The following is a 16776-nucleotide window of genomic DNA, read 5'->3' on the forward strand; positions in this document are numbered from 1 at the left end:
CGCTGCGAGATGAAATTTAGCAAGTAATTACCGTATTAACGCTAATATTTTTAGAGCGCTCGTTTGAGAGCGTTAACGGCAACAATTGAATAGCCCCCATAGTCTGGTAACATCACCCATAGTCACTTATAGTCTGGTAACATCACCCATAGTCACTCATAGTCTGGTAACATCACCCATAGTCACTCATAGTCTGGTAACATCACAATTAGTCACTCATAGTCTGGTAACATCACCCATAGTCACTCATAGTCTGGTAACATCACCCATAGTCACTCATAGGTTGGTAACATCACACATAGTCACTCATAGTCTGGTAACATCACCCATAGTCACTCATAGTCTGGTAACATCACCCATAGTCACTCATAGTCTGGTAACATCACACATAGTCACTCATAGTCTGGTAACATCACACATAGTCACTCATAGTCTGGTAACATCACCCATAGTCACTCATAGTCTGGTAACATCACACATAGTCACTCATAGTCTGGTAACATCACACATAGTCACTCATAGTCTGGTAACATCACCCATAGTCACTCATAGTCTGGTAACATCACACATAGTCACTCATAGTCTGGTAACATCACCCATAGTCACTCATAGTCTGGTAACATCACCCATAGTCACTTATAGTCTGGTAACATCACCCATAGTCACTCATAGTCTGGTAACATCACCCATAGTCACTCATAGTCTGGTAACATCACCCATAGTCACTCATAGTCTGGTAACATCATAATTAGTCACTCATAGTCTGGTAAGATCACCCATAGTCACTCATAGTCTGGTAACATCACCCATAGTCACTCATAGTCTGGTAACATCACTCATAGTCACTCATAGTCTGGTAACATCAACCATAGTCACTCATAGTCTGGTAACATCACACATAATCACTCATAGTCTGGTAACATCACCCATAGTCACTCATAGTCTGGTAACATCACCCATAGTCACTCATAGTCTGGTAACATCACACATAGTCACTCATAGTCTGGTAACATCACCCATAGTCACTCATAGTCTGGTAACATCACCCATAGTCACTCATAGTCTGGTAACATCACCCATAGTCACTCATAGTCTGGTAACATCACCCATAGTCACTCAGTCTGGTAACATCACCCATAGTCACTTATAGTCTCTCTGTCATGAGGGCTGCTTTAGCCCTCATGGCAGCAGGCCACGGACCCGCTCCTTAGATTGCCGGGGAATCCCAGGACCTCCTCCCCTCTGTCCCAGGTCCCAAGCTGTCATTCTATTACCACATAGGTACTGATAAGATCATTATAGTAATATGTTGCTAAACAACCGTTTCTGGTGTGTCTCCTCTGGGTCTTAGAGACAAGGACATATTTAGTCACCAGGAGTTGTGAATAACAACGGCAGAGGAAGCATTACATAAAGACAAACCATGACTGTTGTATGAAACAATTTAACTTATATAGTTCCACTTTTTGTTCCCTAAATTGTGAATATAATGTATGTATTATAGAGAGACTCTTAGGGGTATATTTACTAAACCGCGGTTTTGAAGAAATGGAGATGTTGCCTATAGCTGTCATTTTGTAGAGTGCACTAAATAAATTATAACTAGAATCTGATATAGACAACAGCTCCACTTTTTCAACCCCATAGTTTTAGTAAGGAAACGTGCATACAACTATCTTATCAAATAACAGCAACAACAACAAGTGTTACACACCGTTTCATTTATTTTATAAATTGATTTGTTTTATTGATCACCTCTTTACACTGAATTATGTTACATGACTTGATACACAGCAGTGAAGACTATTATTTTATAAAGCTATACATAGGGTTAAATTTGCCTTTTAACAGTACATGGCACAATTAGAATGACTTGGCCCGTTAGTCCATTATGAGTGGCTAAGAATGATACATGGCACAATATGGTGATAACCACTGGTACAAAATAAGAGAGCAATCTACTGTAGCCTTAAATATAGTACTATTAGAATTTGCTGTCAAAGGATGGGTATTTGCATTTGTGTGCTTTTGCCTTTGAAAAAATTTAAAATTGAGAGTGCTGTATCATTGCCAATACCATCTATCTTTTCACATATTTTTTCCAACATGCTCAATAATGAACTGTAATAATTGAATTACTTTAAATTTAAATATTTTCATGCAATACATTTGATTAGTTGCAAACGCTTTTTTTGGAGCATAGGTGTATTCATTACTAGCTGACACATTATAAAGGATCCACAGGTGGTACAGATGATTTTACTTGTGATTCTGTGAAGAGACCTGTAATACATGCAAACTTAGTGCCTGATTTTGAGTTAGGAGCAAAGCAAAGGAAAGGATCAAATTTGCACCTTGGCAAAACCATGTTACATTAGAGGGGAGGTAAAGTTAAAATGTAGGGATAATTTATAGTTGGGAGACGGCATGTCATTGATCAACTTTAATATCAGTGTAAAAATAAAGCTATCAAGTATTTATGTGCTACATGAAAAAACAGGCAGTGTTTTCCTTGCGTGCAAAAAAATAAGTCAATTTGTACCCCTTGCATTGTAATATGGTTTGCCTAGGTGCAAATTTGCTCCTTCTCTTTTCTTTGATCCTAACTCAAAATCAGGCTGTTAGTTCTTACTGAGGACCGGATTTGAGAATCACTGGTGCAAGTTAGACTCATGAAAACCGATGGTAGTCACTATCGACATTACTAGATTCTGCATTGTATTGCCGCTCTCATTGTTGTCGGTATGTTGTTAGTAGCACTTATGTACCACACCCATGAAAACAACCAAATATCTAACAGTTCATATAAAGAATGTAAGGAAACCGCTCATTTTCCTCAGATCTGACTTGAATTTTTCAGAAATTATTTGCACTGATATTATGGTACCATGTTAATGCTTTATTTATTTAAGCGCCATTCACCTTGCTGAGAAATTAGTAATTATATGTAATACCCTATACAGGTATTAATTATACATAAGTTACTTTCAGCATATACGGAACAAAAAAATCAGAGTGTTGGCAAATGTACAGATACTAGTATAGAATTAAGTGGATCAGGTGGAAGCGAAACATATTGGACTCAGAATATCACCAGCACAATACTCTAGGACAATACTTGTCTATTAAGTCCTGGTAATATTTCCGGAGGTTCTCCACATCTGGCATCTCTTGATTCTTTGTGTAGAGGTCAAATTTACTGTAGAAAAATATACAAGTAAAATTGTATATATACATGTGACTCTAGAATGTCAATACATTTAAGAAACTATTACATTTGTATTTATTGTTTTCATCATATACATTTTTAATATTTGATTTGGGTTAACATATTGCTTTTGAAAATAAAAACAAACAAATACGACGCATGCAGAAGTTATACACAGTCCCAATATACTAATTCTATAAGGAAAGCTAGAATATGTGCCATAAAGCTATCAATTCAGATATATATATATATATATATATATATATATATATATATATGTATATATATATACATATATATATGTGTATTTATAAAAGTCAAAGTTTTTTATAACTTTTTCTAGCCATTATCATACTAAGTATCTTTAAAAAAATTATATATATATATATATATATATATATATATATACACACACACACACAAATAATACATACACACACTCAGTGGCAACTTTATTAGGTATACTCATTTATGCGGTTATCTAATCAGCCAGTCATGTGGCAACAATTCACTGCATAAAAACATGCAGACACGGTCAGGAAATTCATTTGTTGTTCAGACCAAACAGCAGAATGTTGAAGAGATGTGATCTTAGTGACTTTGCTGTGTTTGAGTATCCCAGGAACTGTTGATTGCCTGGAATTTTCAGGCACAACAGTGTGTGAAGTTTACAGAGAATGGTTTGAAAAACCAAAAACATCCAGTGAGCGGCAGTTCTGTGGGCCAAAGTGTACTGTTAATAAGAGAGGTCAGAGGAGAACGGGAACCTGAGGCTACAGCTTGTACAGGCTCACCAACACTGGACAGTTGAAGATTTGAAAAATGTTGCGTGCTCCCTACAAATGTTGATTTCTGTCCTGTGTGGTAGACTTCATCCTACTTTGTGTCAACAATACAGCTTGGTATAGGGACTGTTTTCTTGGCATACAATACCCATTGAGCATAATTTAAATGCTATCACGGAGGAAACTAACTACAATGGGCAGCGAGCTGGGTCCTCACTGAGCAAAGTCCATATCCTCTTGCAGGGCTCCCTGATGAAGTCCAGTAGGGGTCTTAGACTCCGTGCCAGTGTTTGGTTGCAGCAATCTCGCCTGCTAGCTATTGTCATCTGTCTGTATGTAGTCTGCTAGAATTACTATCTATCTCTGTTCTACAGGGTCACTGCTATATAAATTACGTTGTATCCATTTGTTTACTGCCTTAACAGTACTAACACATACTTGTACTTTATTGCAGGCTACACGCTGTTAACACAGTACCAACACATCTGTGCACCCCAGTACATGCTACACACTGCTCAGGTAGTGCCTACAAACTCTGTGTACTTCGTTGAACGTTACCAAACCCCCACACTTTGTGTACCCTGAGCATCTTGCCTACGGTGTCAAACACCACACTGTATTCCGGTGAGACAATCTCAAAGATACAAAATCCCAGGTTCTCACAGCTATAACCTCACATGTTTCCTCTCTCCCCCCCAAAAAAATATTATCTCAATACTAGTTCAATTGTTATGACAGGCAAGGCTCGATTAAAGTGGCTATCTCCATCACCTGTTGTCCTCTTTGGTCCAGACTGCATGGCTAAGGCCTGCCAAATTCAGCCAAAAAGGTTTTTTTTGTTACTCTGAGAACTTTTGAGGTACGAAGACTTATACTGGCCACCAACATAATAATCTATTTATTTGGTCTGAATGACATAATCTGTTACCAAGTGGCTACAAATGTGGAAGGCCAATTTGCACAGAGCTAGTTAGGTATGAATTATTATCCTGCTTAACAAGTTCTGGTCATATTCTGACTGTGTAAGATGAGGCCACATATGCCACAGTGTCAGGCCAATCTGATCAAAAATGACCAAGTTGATTGATAAAACAACAGTGTATGTGACCACCATAAGCTATTTTATCATCATCATCATTATTTATTTATATAGCGCCAGCAGATTCAGTAGTGCTTTACAATTGGGAACAAACAGTAATAAACTATATTACTGATACATACAGAGAGGTAAGAGGGCCCTGCTCGCATGCTTATGCGATCTGCAGCAAAGGAAGGTTTGGGTTTGCCTCTTTCCTAGGAAATGGATGTGTGCAAGGGGTGCATTATTAACTGTTGTGGAAATTTTTTAATATTTTGGGCAGGTAGTAATTTATCATTATTAACATAGCACTTCACGAGTGAGACTTGTCAAAATAATTCAGCAAGCATTATTGGCCCATCAAGTTTACAAACTTTATGATCATACTGAAAATTCTGCATGGGTTAAATGAGTGAAAATGTACCAATTTTAGGATTGAATTAGGTGAAAAAAGCAAACCAATTGAAAAATGCTGATTTGTGTGAGTTTTTTTTTTAAGTATTTAATTTTTGCAGAAGGATGCATTACCATTTATACCAGTTTTTCTAAAGTATGCTTTGACAAATCATCTCATTTAACAAAACATAAGCCAATCGAGGATTTCGGGAAAATAAAAACATTGAAATGCTGAAGGACAAAAAAGGGGCAGGAAAGAAGCAGCATGCCAAGTCTTTAATACTCACTTGAACTCTTGCACCCACGGTAGCATCTTAAGGTCTTTCTCATTACAAAGGTGCTTGTAATCCCCTCCTGTGTGCCAGGGGTAAAATGAGTGGAATCTGATCATGTAAAGACCCTGAAATACAAGTATCAGTCATTTCCTTAGTGCTAAATATTAACCTAAATCACACAAAGGAGATTATTTACTAACATATTTACAAATGTGCATTGGAAGTACAGTGACATCACTGTGGTATTGTATTATATCAATTGACATTCTCTCTAAAGTGCTGGATAATATGTTGGCATTATATTTGTTAATTTATTTATACAGTGTGAACACGCTCCATAACACTTTGTTATTGATATAGGTATCAGCACAGCATAAGTTAGTTGTGTAAAATTAAACATTTACATATTACTATTTCTATAATTGGGAAGATATGCTAGTTATGATTCTCTATCTTGAATACTGTAAATAAATGTATGTCAAGACTATAGTGTAGGCTATTTACTATTGTACCACAAGCAAAAGGTGTGTTACACGCAGCATAAGTTTTAGTGACTGCAAATCACATAATGCCTACATGTGAGGAAGAACCAAGAGCTTACTGTTTCATTAACAAATTTTGAATGACCAAATTTTAATCTATATTCATACAATAAACCAATGTATATGGGCTCTGATATATAAGGGAAAGGTATGTTTGGATGGTTCTGCCAGGTATAGTGACTGAGTGGGATTTCCCTACACACCCACCAGCCGATCACCATGCTAATGGACACTATCTGTGCCCATAAAGCAAAGTCAGCTCAAGGTAAAGTCACACATTCTCTTCTCTGATTAAGCCAACTTGCTTTGGTGAAACCCAGTTGGGCTTCCTATACAATGTGTTAATTCCAGCATTGCAAACATATATGTAGTCTGTTCACTCTTCCCCTTCCCCAGGCTTGGTGGGGCTTAAGTGTAAAATGGTCAAGTTTAATAACCATTCTGACACTTGAGATGACACAGGTGTAGTAGTGCAGTACACACATGGATGGCCAGAGAATGGACACCAGACAATATCATATTGAAATCACATTCCTTTATTTACCCTTTACTTAGTTTCAGATAGGACATATAATTATTCTGATTAATAGGTGTATATGAGTGTTAGGGTTTAGTCAAAGGTTGCTAGTCTTAACAGTAAACTTATGCTGAAGAGTAGATTCCAAGGGAATCCCATATTTTTAGCAACTGCAGAGGTGATAACAAGGGCTTAGACGTAACAAGCAGAATAATGGAGCCAAATGTCATAACTAGGATAGGAGGAGACAAGCTGCAACACCAGGAGAAGAGTCAGGACAAGCCAAAGTCAGTAACAAGGTGACTGGAACAACAGCTTGAAGATATTTTGGGATATTGACAGGAGCACAATAATCTGACAGTGAGTGTCAATTAGAGGCTAATTTAAATAGTGATTCAAAGCTGTCCCCTTGGAGGTCAGGGATTCCAATGGACGACCTGATTGGTTAGTAACACTGCCATATGTGTGCAAGAAACAAGTACCTAGAGGAGCTGACCATAAATGTCACCAATGTGTTAGCTATAGAGAGCTAGTTCTGACCCAGAGCAAAGAGGCCTGACACAGAGCTGACACTCATTCACCTTGGGGAGTGTCCAGTATTGGACTTGGGCACTATCAGTACCAGCATGCCCATTAATACTTTTGGGGGTAAATGTATCTAGCTCCGATTTTAAAAATCCAGCAATTTTCTTGCGGGTGTTTCATCTCGCAGATGTATTAAAGTGAGATTTGCAGTTAAATCGCCAGAGTTGTGTTTCTGTCAAAATCGCTATTTACAAAATCGATAGAGATCAAAGTCCTGACTGTTTGTCACTCTAGCTATACAAGTCTCAAATGTATGAAGGTGCGATTAAGCAAACTCTCCTGAGTTTGCTTTAAAAATTGCTAATGCAACACGCTGCATCCTAGCAGTGTGATTAGTAAACACATCACTGTTACACTGCCCCTGCCTACCCCCGATTGACCACTATTAACCCTAGTGCTGCCAGCCTTCTGCTGGTTGCGTGAAAATCAGGGAAAAATTTGCATGGGGTCCCCCTGATTTTCACACAACCAGAACTAGGCAAACTAGCTGGGGTGGGTGGCACTATAGCAGGGGGACACGTATCAGGGGTCCCCCTGTCATAATGACAACCAGCCCCAGGCTGTTCAATGCTGGGCTGGATTCCCTAGGGAGTGGAAACCGCCGCAAAAAACAAGTGGGCCCCCCCTCTAGGGACACTCAGCCCAGTGCTGAAAGCACTAGGACTTTTCCTACATCCCATGGCGGTGGGTGTAGGGTAATAACAGCGAATTAGTATTTAGAAAAACAAACGGACGCCATTTTTTGTGGACCTACAAGTCCCAGCCAGCCCGGGCGCCATAAACAGTATGGGCATGCTGATGCTTGTATAACTTGTCGAAGTCAGCAAATTGGATAAAGTCATTTCAATTAAAGTCTAGCAAACTTGGTTGTCTTTGTCTGAAAAGATGCGTACGGTACGCTATGTCGTACAAGGGCACGCTACGGCGTGAAAGGGCGTACGCATCCACTACACGTGGCAGCAACAGTAATTGGTCTTTTACCATACATTTGCACAAACACGCATACTTATAAAATAGTACACATTATTGGTAGTTGCAACACATAGTCAGTTATGTCGAAATATAGTAGTATTTATATGTTATATCAGAGTTACATGCATATTAGTGAAATACACAGAACGGGTTAAAGGAATAACATCATGAGTGGTATCATAATGAACCTTGTTACATATCCTACTGTTTGGTGCGCTCTGCGAAGGAATCGCAGAGTGCATACGCAAGTTATGAATGATAGGGAATTATGAACTACTTAAGAGTAAGGAATTCTGGCGGGAAGAGCAGAGCATACCCCCTGCAGAGATGACCCCCTCCTTTGGATTCCTTAGGATGAACCAGCCAATGATTGAGGACCCCTTGGACATTCCTGAGACCCGGACCAATAGATGCAAGCCATACCATCTTCATTGTATTACTGTACTTGATTGTGTATATAAGCAGCAGCTTGTGATCCAGAGGGCAGACTTCTTGTCCCCAGACTTCAGGATTGAATGACTGCACTGGATCCAGAGCGCCTGCGTTAAGTAACGGCTGTATTTACTATTACATCGCTTGAGCATATTTTTTTCCACTTATTGCGAATAAATCTTTGTGCGTTGGAAACACAAATCGAGGTTCGACAATCGTTATTGGTTAGCGACAATACGCACATTACAATTTGGGGGCTCGTGAGCTTTGGAGGTTTCGTTGCCGATGATACGCAAGACCAACGGATTTCGGTTCCTCAACAAAGGGTGGAGACGCGTCATAAACGGGTAAGAACGCATGGTGTTCAAAACCTGAATTTTACTCTGTGTTGCGAAACCGAATGTCCGTTTTGCATTATCTAGGGCACGCTAACTAGAACCTAGGGACAAAAGAGAAAACTGTTTCTTTTTTCTGTCATTGTGCGTTTTAACTGTATTGCATTGTTTAGCGTATGTGTACTTCCTGCTGTGCGTACGCGAACTTCCGGTAAACTTGCCACGTGGTTAAACAATCGTGTTGATAGTTATTATACATGCATAGTATAATTACTTGTGAAAGCCTCTGAGACATTATTACTATTGTTGGGAACTTTTGATTTTCTGCGCAGAAAAGGTGTATAGTGTGTGATGTTGTAACGTAGATACACTGTTTTATTGTTGAGGTGCTCAGTTGCTGTCTGACGAGGCGGATTGCCCAACTGAAGGACGGTATACAGGGCAGGTATACCGAATGCGAAAACTGGGTTTTCGCAAAGCGCTACCAATAGATCGCAAGGTTTGCTAATAATTAGTATTGGTAGGCAGTGCGATCCGGTCGCACCGTTAGTGCGAATTGGTGAAGCAGCTAGGAGGAATTATACTGGAAAGGCAGGTTGATTGTATCGACTTTGCGCTCCCAGCGATAATAAACTCAGCAGATTTTGTGGTTTAGCCAGGGTATCAAGGAGCTGATAGCCCTTGGGGCCCACAGTGATATTTCTGTATTAGGGATCCTCGCCAGGGGCGAGAAAAGCGAGTGAACGCGGCTAAAGGAAATACGTTCACCGAGGATTATAGATCTCTAGCGGTGAGTATAGCAACAGAGTTGAAATTATTAGGTGGAAAGAACAGAGCATTGCGGTGTGTCTGTATTTCACATTTGGCCGGAAGGAACAGAGCATTGCGGTGTGTCTGTGTTCCGGGTAGAAGGTATATTGTTCAACATGGGTGCTAAGCATACGCTAGAGATGGTCAGTGTACTGCCTAAGGAAGGCCCTATTGGTTCAGCGAGGTTTCTCATGTGTAAGAAGTATGGTGCATATGCAACTGTGTATTGTGACACGTGGGTCGGGATGACCAAAGCTTGTGATAGGCCTTTCCCAACAATAGGGAGTTTTAATGCAGAGGTACTGAATACTGTAAAAGATAGAATATGGTTGATCAAGTCAACGAAAAAGAGAAATAGACATAATGATTGTTTAAAATTGTGGCAAATGGAAGGTAACACGTGGCAGAGCAGCGAATACAAACCGGAAATAGGCGTGGCGAAAAGCGCGCGCAAGGCGGATGTAACCATTGAGAAGCGTGGCGAACTCAGCGCAAGCGCGCCCCCGCCACCTTATGTGGCGGGAGGGGTAAGTACAGCCGTTGTTAAAACTGAAAATAGAAAAATTACTAAGTTGTACCCTGTTTTAAATCAGTTTCAATCAAGTGTATCTGAAAACGAAGATGAACCCACTGTGATTTCGGCCATTGCCCATGCTGTTAATGTACTAGAGGCTCAGCGCAAGTATGAGAAAATGGCTGAGATAGGTGAGAGTAGCGTGATCACTAGGAGTGAAAGTGTTCTAAATCTAGGGCCTGTAAATCCTGTAGCGTCCCCTGAAGTTAGTGTACCAGAGGGTGTGTTCCCGGTCCGCACAATATCAGTTCCCAATGGGAAACCGGATAAGGATGGTGTAGTTCCTTTAAGAAATGTTACAATGCATTGTCCCTGGACTAGATCAGAATTACGTTCCATTATGACTGAATTCCCAGATCCTAGAAAAGAGTTAGCTAAATGTCAGAAATTTGTTAAAGACTTAGGGAATGCTCATGAACCAACCAGTAAGGATTGGCGGGTAGTGTTGAGGGCGTGTCTTCCTCCCAATACTAACATACAAAAATTTATTAGAGATTGTTTGTTGGAGGAAGATGACACCCTGACTGATGAGATTAACCAACGGAATATAGAACAAATTGTCAAACACTTAGCCATCTGTTTTCCAGTAGTAGTAAATTGGAGTAAGATTTTCACCATCAAACAAAAAGATAGTGAAACTGCCTCAGATTACTTTGCTAGAGCTATAACAGCGATTGCACGATTTACTGGGATATCCAACATAAGTGAGGACCCACATCACAGAGAGGTAGCTGTAGGGGTACTGATGGATGGCCTTAGGGAAAATTTAAAGACGAGAGTACAAACCACATTACCTAATTGGAGAGGCGTCACGGTAGACTTCCTTAGGGAGTCTGCTGTGGAGCATGACAAGAACCTTTTTAGAAAAAGGGAAGAGAAAAGTGATAGGTTAATGACGGAAAGTATACAGGCTCTAGAAGGGGTGCATACACGACCACCAGCATACAACCCATATAACAGGGAACCTAAAGTGATCAGGTGTTTCAACTGTAACGAGGAAGGACATTACGTTAGAGATTGTAATAAAGAAAGACTCAATACACATAAGGGTGGGTCACATAGATATCCTCCAAGAAAGGATTCACATAGACTAGAAGACTCACATCTACCCGCGCATATTACGGCAGCAAATGCTGCGCGGGAAATCACTAGTCAGCGCTAGGGGTCAGGTCATACCTGTAGTCTACAGCCAGTGAGGTTAACTGAGAGTCAGAGTGAAGAACCAACAATGATAGTTGACATATGTGAGGACACCGGGGTTATTACCAAAGCTCTCTAGATACCCGGTCCTCTAGGTTCACAGGTCACACAGGTAAGGAGACAGGAAAGAAATAATAATCCCTTTTATTAAACAAAGTGCACACACTTAGTAAAATACAACAGTGCTCCCCAAGGAGAAACTTGTTCCCCCCGCCAAATATATCAAGTGTCAGAAAATCACCAGTGCAAGTAAAACTCCCCAACAAAATCCCCAGCAGGTTACCTCCAAGCACAGAGTCCTAGCAGGCCCAAACTCCTGGTAATAAAATCCACAGCTGACAATCCAAGTGGGCCAGGGTTTCTGATCCTTAAGGTGGGTCTGTGTATCTTGCTGATCCCAGCCGCTCGGCCAACTCTCCACCAGCTTGGTGGGACCCTGGGTATCAGTCTCCCTACGGATGTAGGCTCACCAATTCCCCAGAATCTGCGAGTGTCTCCCGATGGAGTGGTAACAGAATCAGTCCTAGAGGTACACTGTCCGATCTCTGTCAAGAAGCTCCTGCCTCAAGCATTCCTTTAAGGCCCTGCGAGAATACGGTTACTCTCTAACAGGTCCTTGCTGTCTCCAGATTCTCCAACAACACTCCCATCCCCCAGACAGCTCCTTTTTGGTCCCTTCTCACCACCCCCCCCCACTCACTGTCCTCTTGTGATTGGTGGTGTGAAGAGTTTGGGTGGTAACCGGGGTGGAAATAGTGCATGACATCAGTGGTCACCCCTTGCTGTGATGGTGCCATTCAGACTGTGTTGCAGACTTGCTAGAACAATAGTTAGCAAACAGGGAGAGACCCCCTACTGATTTTAGATAAGGTCCTGACCCTCCTTTTTTTAACCCGTTCCACTACTTTTTGATGTCACAGGGTCCACAGCTGATTCACACTTCCTGTGAGCTGCCTCTCCCCTCCCTCTCTGGACACCACAGTAATAACAGATCTGGCCACCGGGCGGCATTTAATAACAGAGTGGGCCATGGTTGTTCAATTGGCCCACTGAGGACAGACCGGGTTGGCACGATATTCTCAATATAAGGCCCGGGTCTGTCACATACCTCCCCCTTATTAAATCAAGGGGACAGTTGGAGTCTGGTGGTCGGGCTCCAGATGTTCTCCTTGGCACGGTGGGTTCCTTAATGAAGGGTTCTCCTCCTCTCTTCTGGAGAGTCCGTCCGCATTTGAGTGGTCTTTTCCCTTTTTGTGCGAGATAGTAAAGTTATAACCTTGTAATGCTAAACTCCACCGTAATAACCTCCCATTTTCCCCAGCAGATCTTTGTAACCAGTAAAGGGGGTTGTGGTCTGTAATTACTGTGAACTCTTGCCCATAAATGTAGGGTTGTAATTTCTTTAGGGCCCACACTATGGCCAGGCATTCTTTTTCAATGGTGGCATAGGCTACCTCTCTATCCACCAGCTTTCGGGATAAATAAACTACTGGGTGCTCATGCCCATCCTCCCCCACTTGGCTGAGCACAGCACCGAGTCCACACCCTGAAGCATCTGTCTGTACCAGAAATCGTTTCTTGAAGTCTGGGGCTGCTAACACTGGGGACTGGGTCAATGCTGCCTTCAGAGCGTCAAAGGCTCCCTCGCACTCTGGGGTCCATTCTATACGTCTAGAGTATTTTTTCTTTGTCAAGTCAGTCAGGGGCCTGGCAACAGTGCTATACTGCGGCACAAATTTTCTGTAGTACCCTGCGATCCCGAGGAACGCTCGTACTTGCTTTTGGTTGGTGGGTCGGGGCCACTGAACAATGGCTTCTACTTTTGCCGGTTCAGGTCGTATGATTCCCCCACCAACACGGTGCCCCAAGTATTGCACTTCTGCCATGCCCATGAAGCATTTGTCTGGGCGAATGGTCAACCCTGCCTGCCTGATTCTCCTCAGGACCTCTGACACCTGCACTAAGTGATCCTCCCACGTCTGGCTGAAGATGGCAATGTCATCTAAGTAAGCCTGGGCAAATTCCTGACACCCCCCCAACAGGTCATCAACCATCCGTTGGAATGTGGCTGGAGCATTTTTCATCCCAAACGGCATTGTCGTACATTCAAACAATCCCAGTGGGGTTATAAAGGCTGACCGCTCCTGAGCCTCGGGGGTGAGGGGAATTTGCCAATAGCCCTTACTCAGATCCAAAGTTGACACAAACTTGGCTGCCCCTAGCCTGTCTAGTAGCTCATCTATTCGGGCCATGGGATAAGCATCAGTGGTGGTGACCTCATTTAGTTTACGGTAGTCCACGCAGAAGCGGGTGGTCCCATCCTTCTTCGGGACCAATACCACCCCTGCAGCCCATGGACTATTTGACTTCTTAATTACTCCTAAGGCCAGCATTTCCTCTATCTCCTTCCGTACTTGGGCCAGTACAGCGGGGGTCATGCGGTATGCTACCTGCCTTATGGGCTTCTCCTCCCCCGTGTCTACATGGTGGGTGGCTAGGTGGGTACGACCGGGCTTACAGGTAAATTGGGCCTGCTCCTTCTCCAGTACCTCCCTCATTTCCTGCCTCTGTCCCTCTCCTAGCTGCGTCCCCACTGTCACTGTCTCCACCCCCTTTTCCTCTCTCACCTCCCCTATCATCTCCAGTAGGGGGTCTACCTCTGTGGGACCCATGGGGGGACAACACACCACCATTGCTGCCACTTGCCGTTCCACATAACCTTTTAGTCGATTGATGTGGAAGGTTTTCAGCCAGGTTTCCTCATCATCCAGCGCTACTACATAGTTAACCGGCCCTACCTGCCTCACCACTTTGTATGGGCCATCCCAGGTGGCTTGAAGTTTATTCCGTCTCATTGGGATTAGCACCATCACCTTCTGTCCTGCGTTCAGCTTCCTATCCTGAGCGTGGGCATCGTACCACTCTTTTCGTCTTGCCTGGGCTCCTTTTAAATGGCCTTGCGCCAGCTGCGCTACTCTCTTCATCCTCTCCCTCATCTTCTCTACATATTTAAGGATAGGCTGCTCATTGGCCTGGAATGTTCCTTCCCAGCTCTCTCTAACCAGGTCTAGGGGGCCTCGTACCCTCCGGCCATACAGAAGTTCGAAAGGAGAGTATCCGGTGGACTCCTGGGGTACTTCCCTGTATGCAAACAGGAGCTGCTGCAGGGCCCTGTCCCAGTCTCTCCCTTCAGACTGTACATATGCCTTCAGGAGGTGTTTCAGCGTTCCATTGAAACGCTCACATAACCCATTGGTCTGGGGATGGTACGGGGTGGTTCGTAGGGGCTTAATGCCCCACTTTTCCCATAGGGTCTGGACTAGGTCCCCTTGGAATTGGGTCCCCTGGTCAGTAACCACTTCCCTGGGATATCCTACCCGGCTGAAAATGTCCACCAGAGCCTGGGCCACATGCTCTGCGTCTATGGACGACAGGGCTACTGCCTCTGGGTATCTGGTGGCAAAGTCCACCAGGGTGTGGATGAATCTTTTTCCGGTGTAACTGGGGATGGCTAATGGACCTACGATATCTATAGCCACCCGGGCAAAGGGCTCCTCAATTATAGGCAGGGATTGTAGTGGAACTTTCTTAGGGGCTCTCCCTATTCTCTGACAGGTGTCACAGGAGGCTTTGTAACGTTTCACATCCTGGGTGACTTGAGGCCAGAAAAAAGTCCGCAACAACCGGGCCAACGTTTTTCTGGTCCCAAAGTGCCCCGCTGCTGGAATGTGATGGGCCAGCGCTAATAAATGGGTCCGGTAAGCCCATGGTACTACCAACTGCTTCACTTCTGTCCCTGGGTCTTGATCTAGGGTGGGGGTGACTACCCTATATAACAGTCCTTTGTCCCACACTACTTTACTGCCTGCCACTTCCCCTCCCCCAGCGTCTGCTGCACTCCTCAGTTTGGCTAGGGATGGGTCAGTCTGTTGGGCCTTCCTAAATTCCCTTCTGTCCTCCTCCCCCAAATCAATTTCTGGTACAACATCAGATATTTCTGGGTTACTCACCAACGGTGCTGCCTCTGGCTCCTTGGTTCTGGTTGCCGGGGTTAATCTTGGTGGTCTCCTTGGCGTTGCGGCTTCTTGTGCTGCTGTGGCTTGTGCTCGGCTCTGGCTGCGGGTCACAGCTTGCACAAAGTGAGTGACCAATCCCTGGCCCAAATCATTCCCCAAAATCACTTTTGCTGGTAGTCCATCCAGAATGCCCACCTCCACCATTCCAAATCCCGCCCCCCAATCCAAATGTACCCGGGCCACCTGAATATCTGCAAGATGGCCCCCCACCGTGGAAATCCGGACCTGCTGTCCCTCCATAACTTGGGATCTTTTAATTATATCAGGCTCCACCAGGGTCAGGGATGCTCCTGAGTCTCTCAACCCCTGGACCTTGCAGTCCCCCACCCACACGTCCTGTAGATGACCCTGCATATTCCTAGGGCTCTGCCTCCCCTTCCCCAAAATCAGGTTCACCACATACACCCCGTCCCTTGCCTCTGGCACATCAGGACAGGGTGGCTCGGCCTCAATGCCGATTTCAAAATCTCCTGGGGCATACTGTACAGCGGCCACTGGTGCAGCTCTGGCTCCTGGGATCGGACTTCTGGTACGGGGGCAATCTCTCTGGAAGTGCCCCACCTGGTTGCACCGAAAGCACCTCTTTGGATTCAGGTCCCAGGGTCTGGATCGGGCTGGTTCATCTCTTGGATTCCGGGCAGAGTTCTCTCTAATAAAGGGGGCTCCCGGTGTCACTAGACCTGCTGGAATTGTTCGGCTCCCCCTCCCTGCAGCTGCTTGACTAGGCATACTAGGGGCTCTCCATCTTGGTCGACTCACCACATACTCATCAGCTAGCCCTGCTGCCTCCTCCAGGGTCTCAGGTTTTCTGTCCGCCAGCCATTCCCGGATCTCTGGGGCCATTTTTAGAGTCAGCTGCTCCAGCATAATGAGCTCTTTAATTTGCTTAGCGGAGCGGGCCCCTTTCCCTTCCATCCATTTCTCGCAGGCCCTCTGTAGCTGGCTGGCAAATTCCTGGTGCGACTGTGACCCTCCTTTATTCAAAGTCCTG

At 43.8% G+C, this 16776-nt stretch overlaps 1 protein-coding gene across 2 annotated transcripts in view; it reads right to left on the reverse strand.

Moving 5' to 3' along the window:
* Positions 1-2168: 2168 nt before the first annotated feature.
* The window catches only part of MIOX (myo-inositol oxygenase), a 54740-nt gene continuing 40132 nt past the window's right edge, over positions 2169-16776 (reverse strand). For both annotated transcript variants that reach the window (XM_075208483.1, XM_075208482.1), the window contains 2 exons: positions 5755-5867; positions 2169-3199 (listed from right to left, as the gene is read on the reverse strand). In XM_075208483.1, the coding sequence (XP_075064584.1) occupies positions 3091-3199; positions 5755-5867 (222 nt within the window). In that variant the 3' untranslated portion in view covers positions 2169-3090. The remainder of the gene's footprint in view (positions 3200-5754; positions 5868-16776) is intronic.

This window comes from Mixophyes fleayi, chromosome 4 (genome assembly GCF_038048845.1).
Source record: "Mixophyes fleayi isolate aMixFle1 chromosome 4, aMixFle1.hap1, whole genome shotgun sequence".
Lineage (NCBI taxonomy): Eukaryota > Metazoa > Chordata > Amphibia > Anura > Limnodynastidae > Mixophyes > Mixophyes fleayi.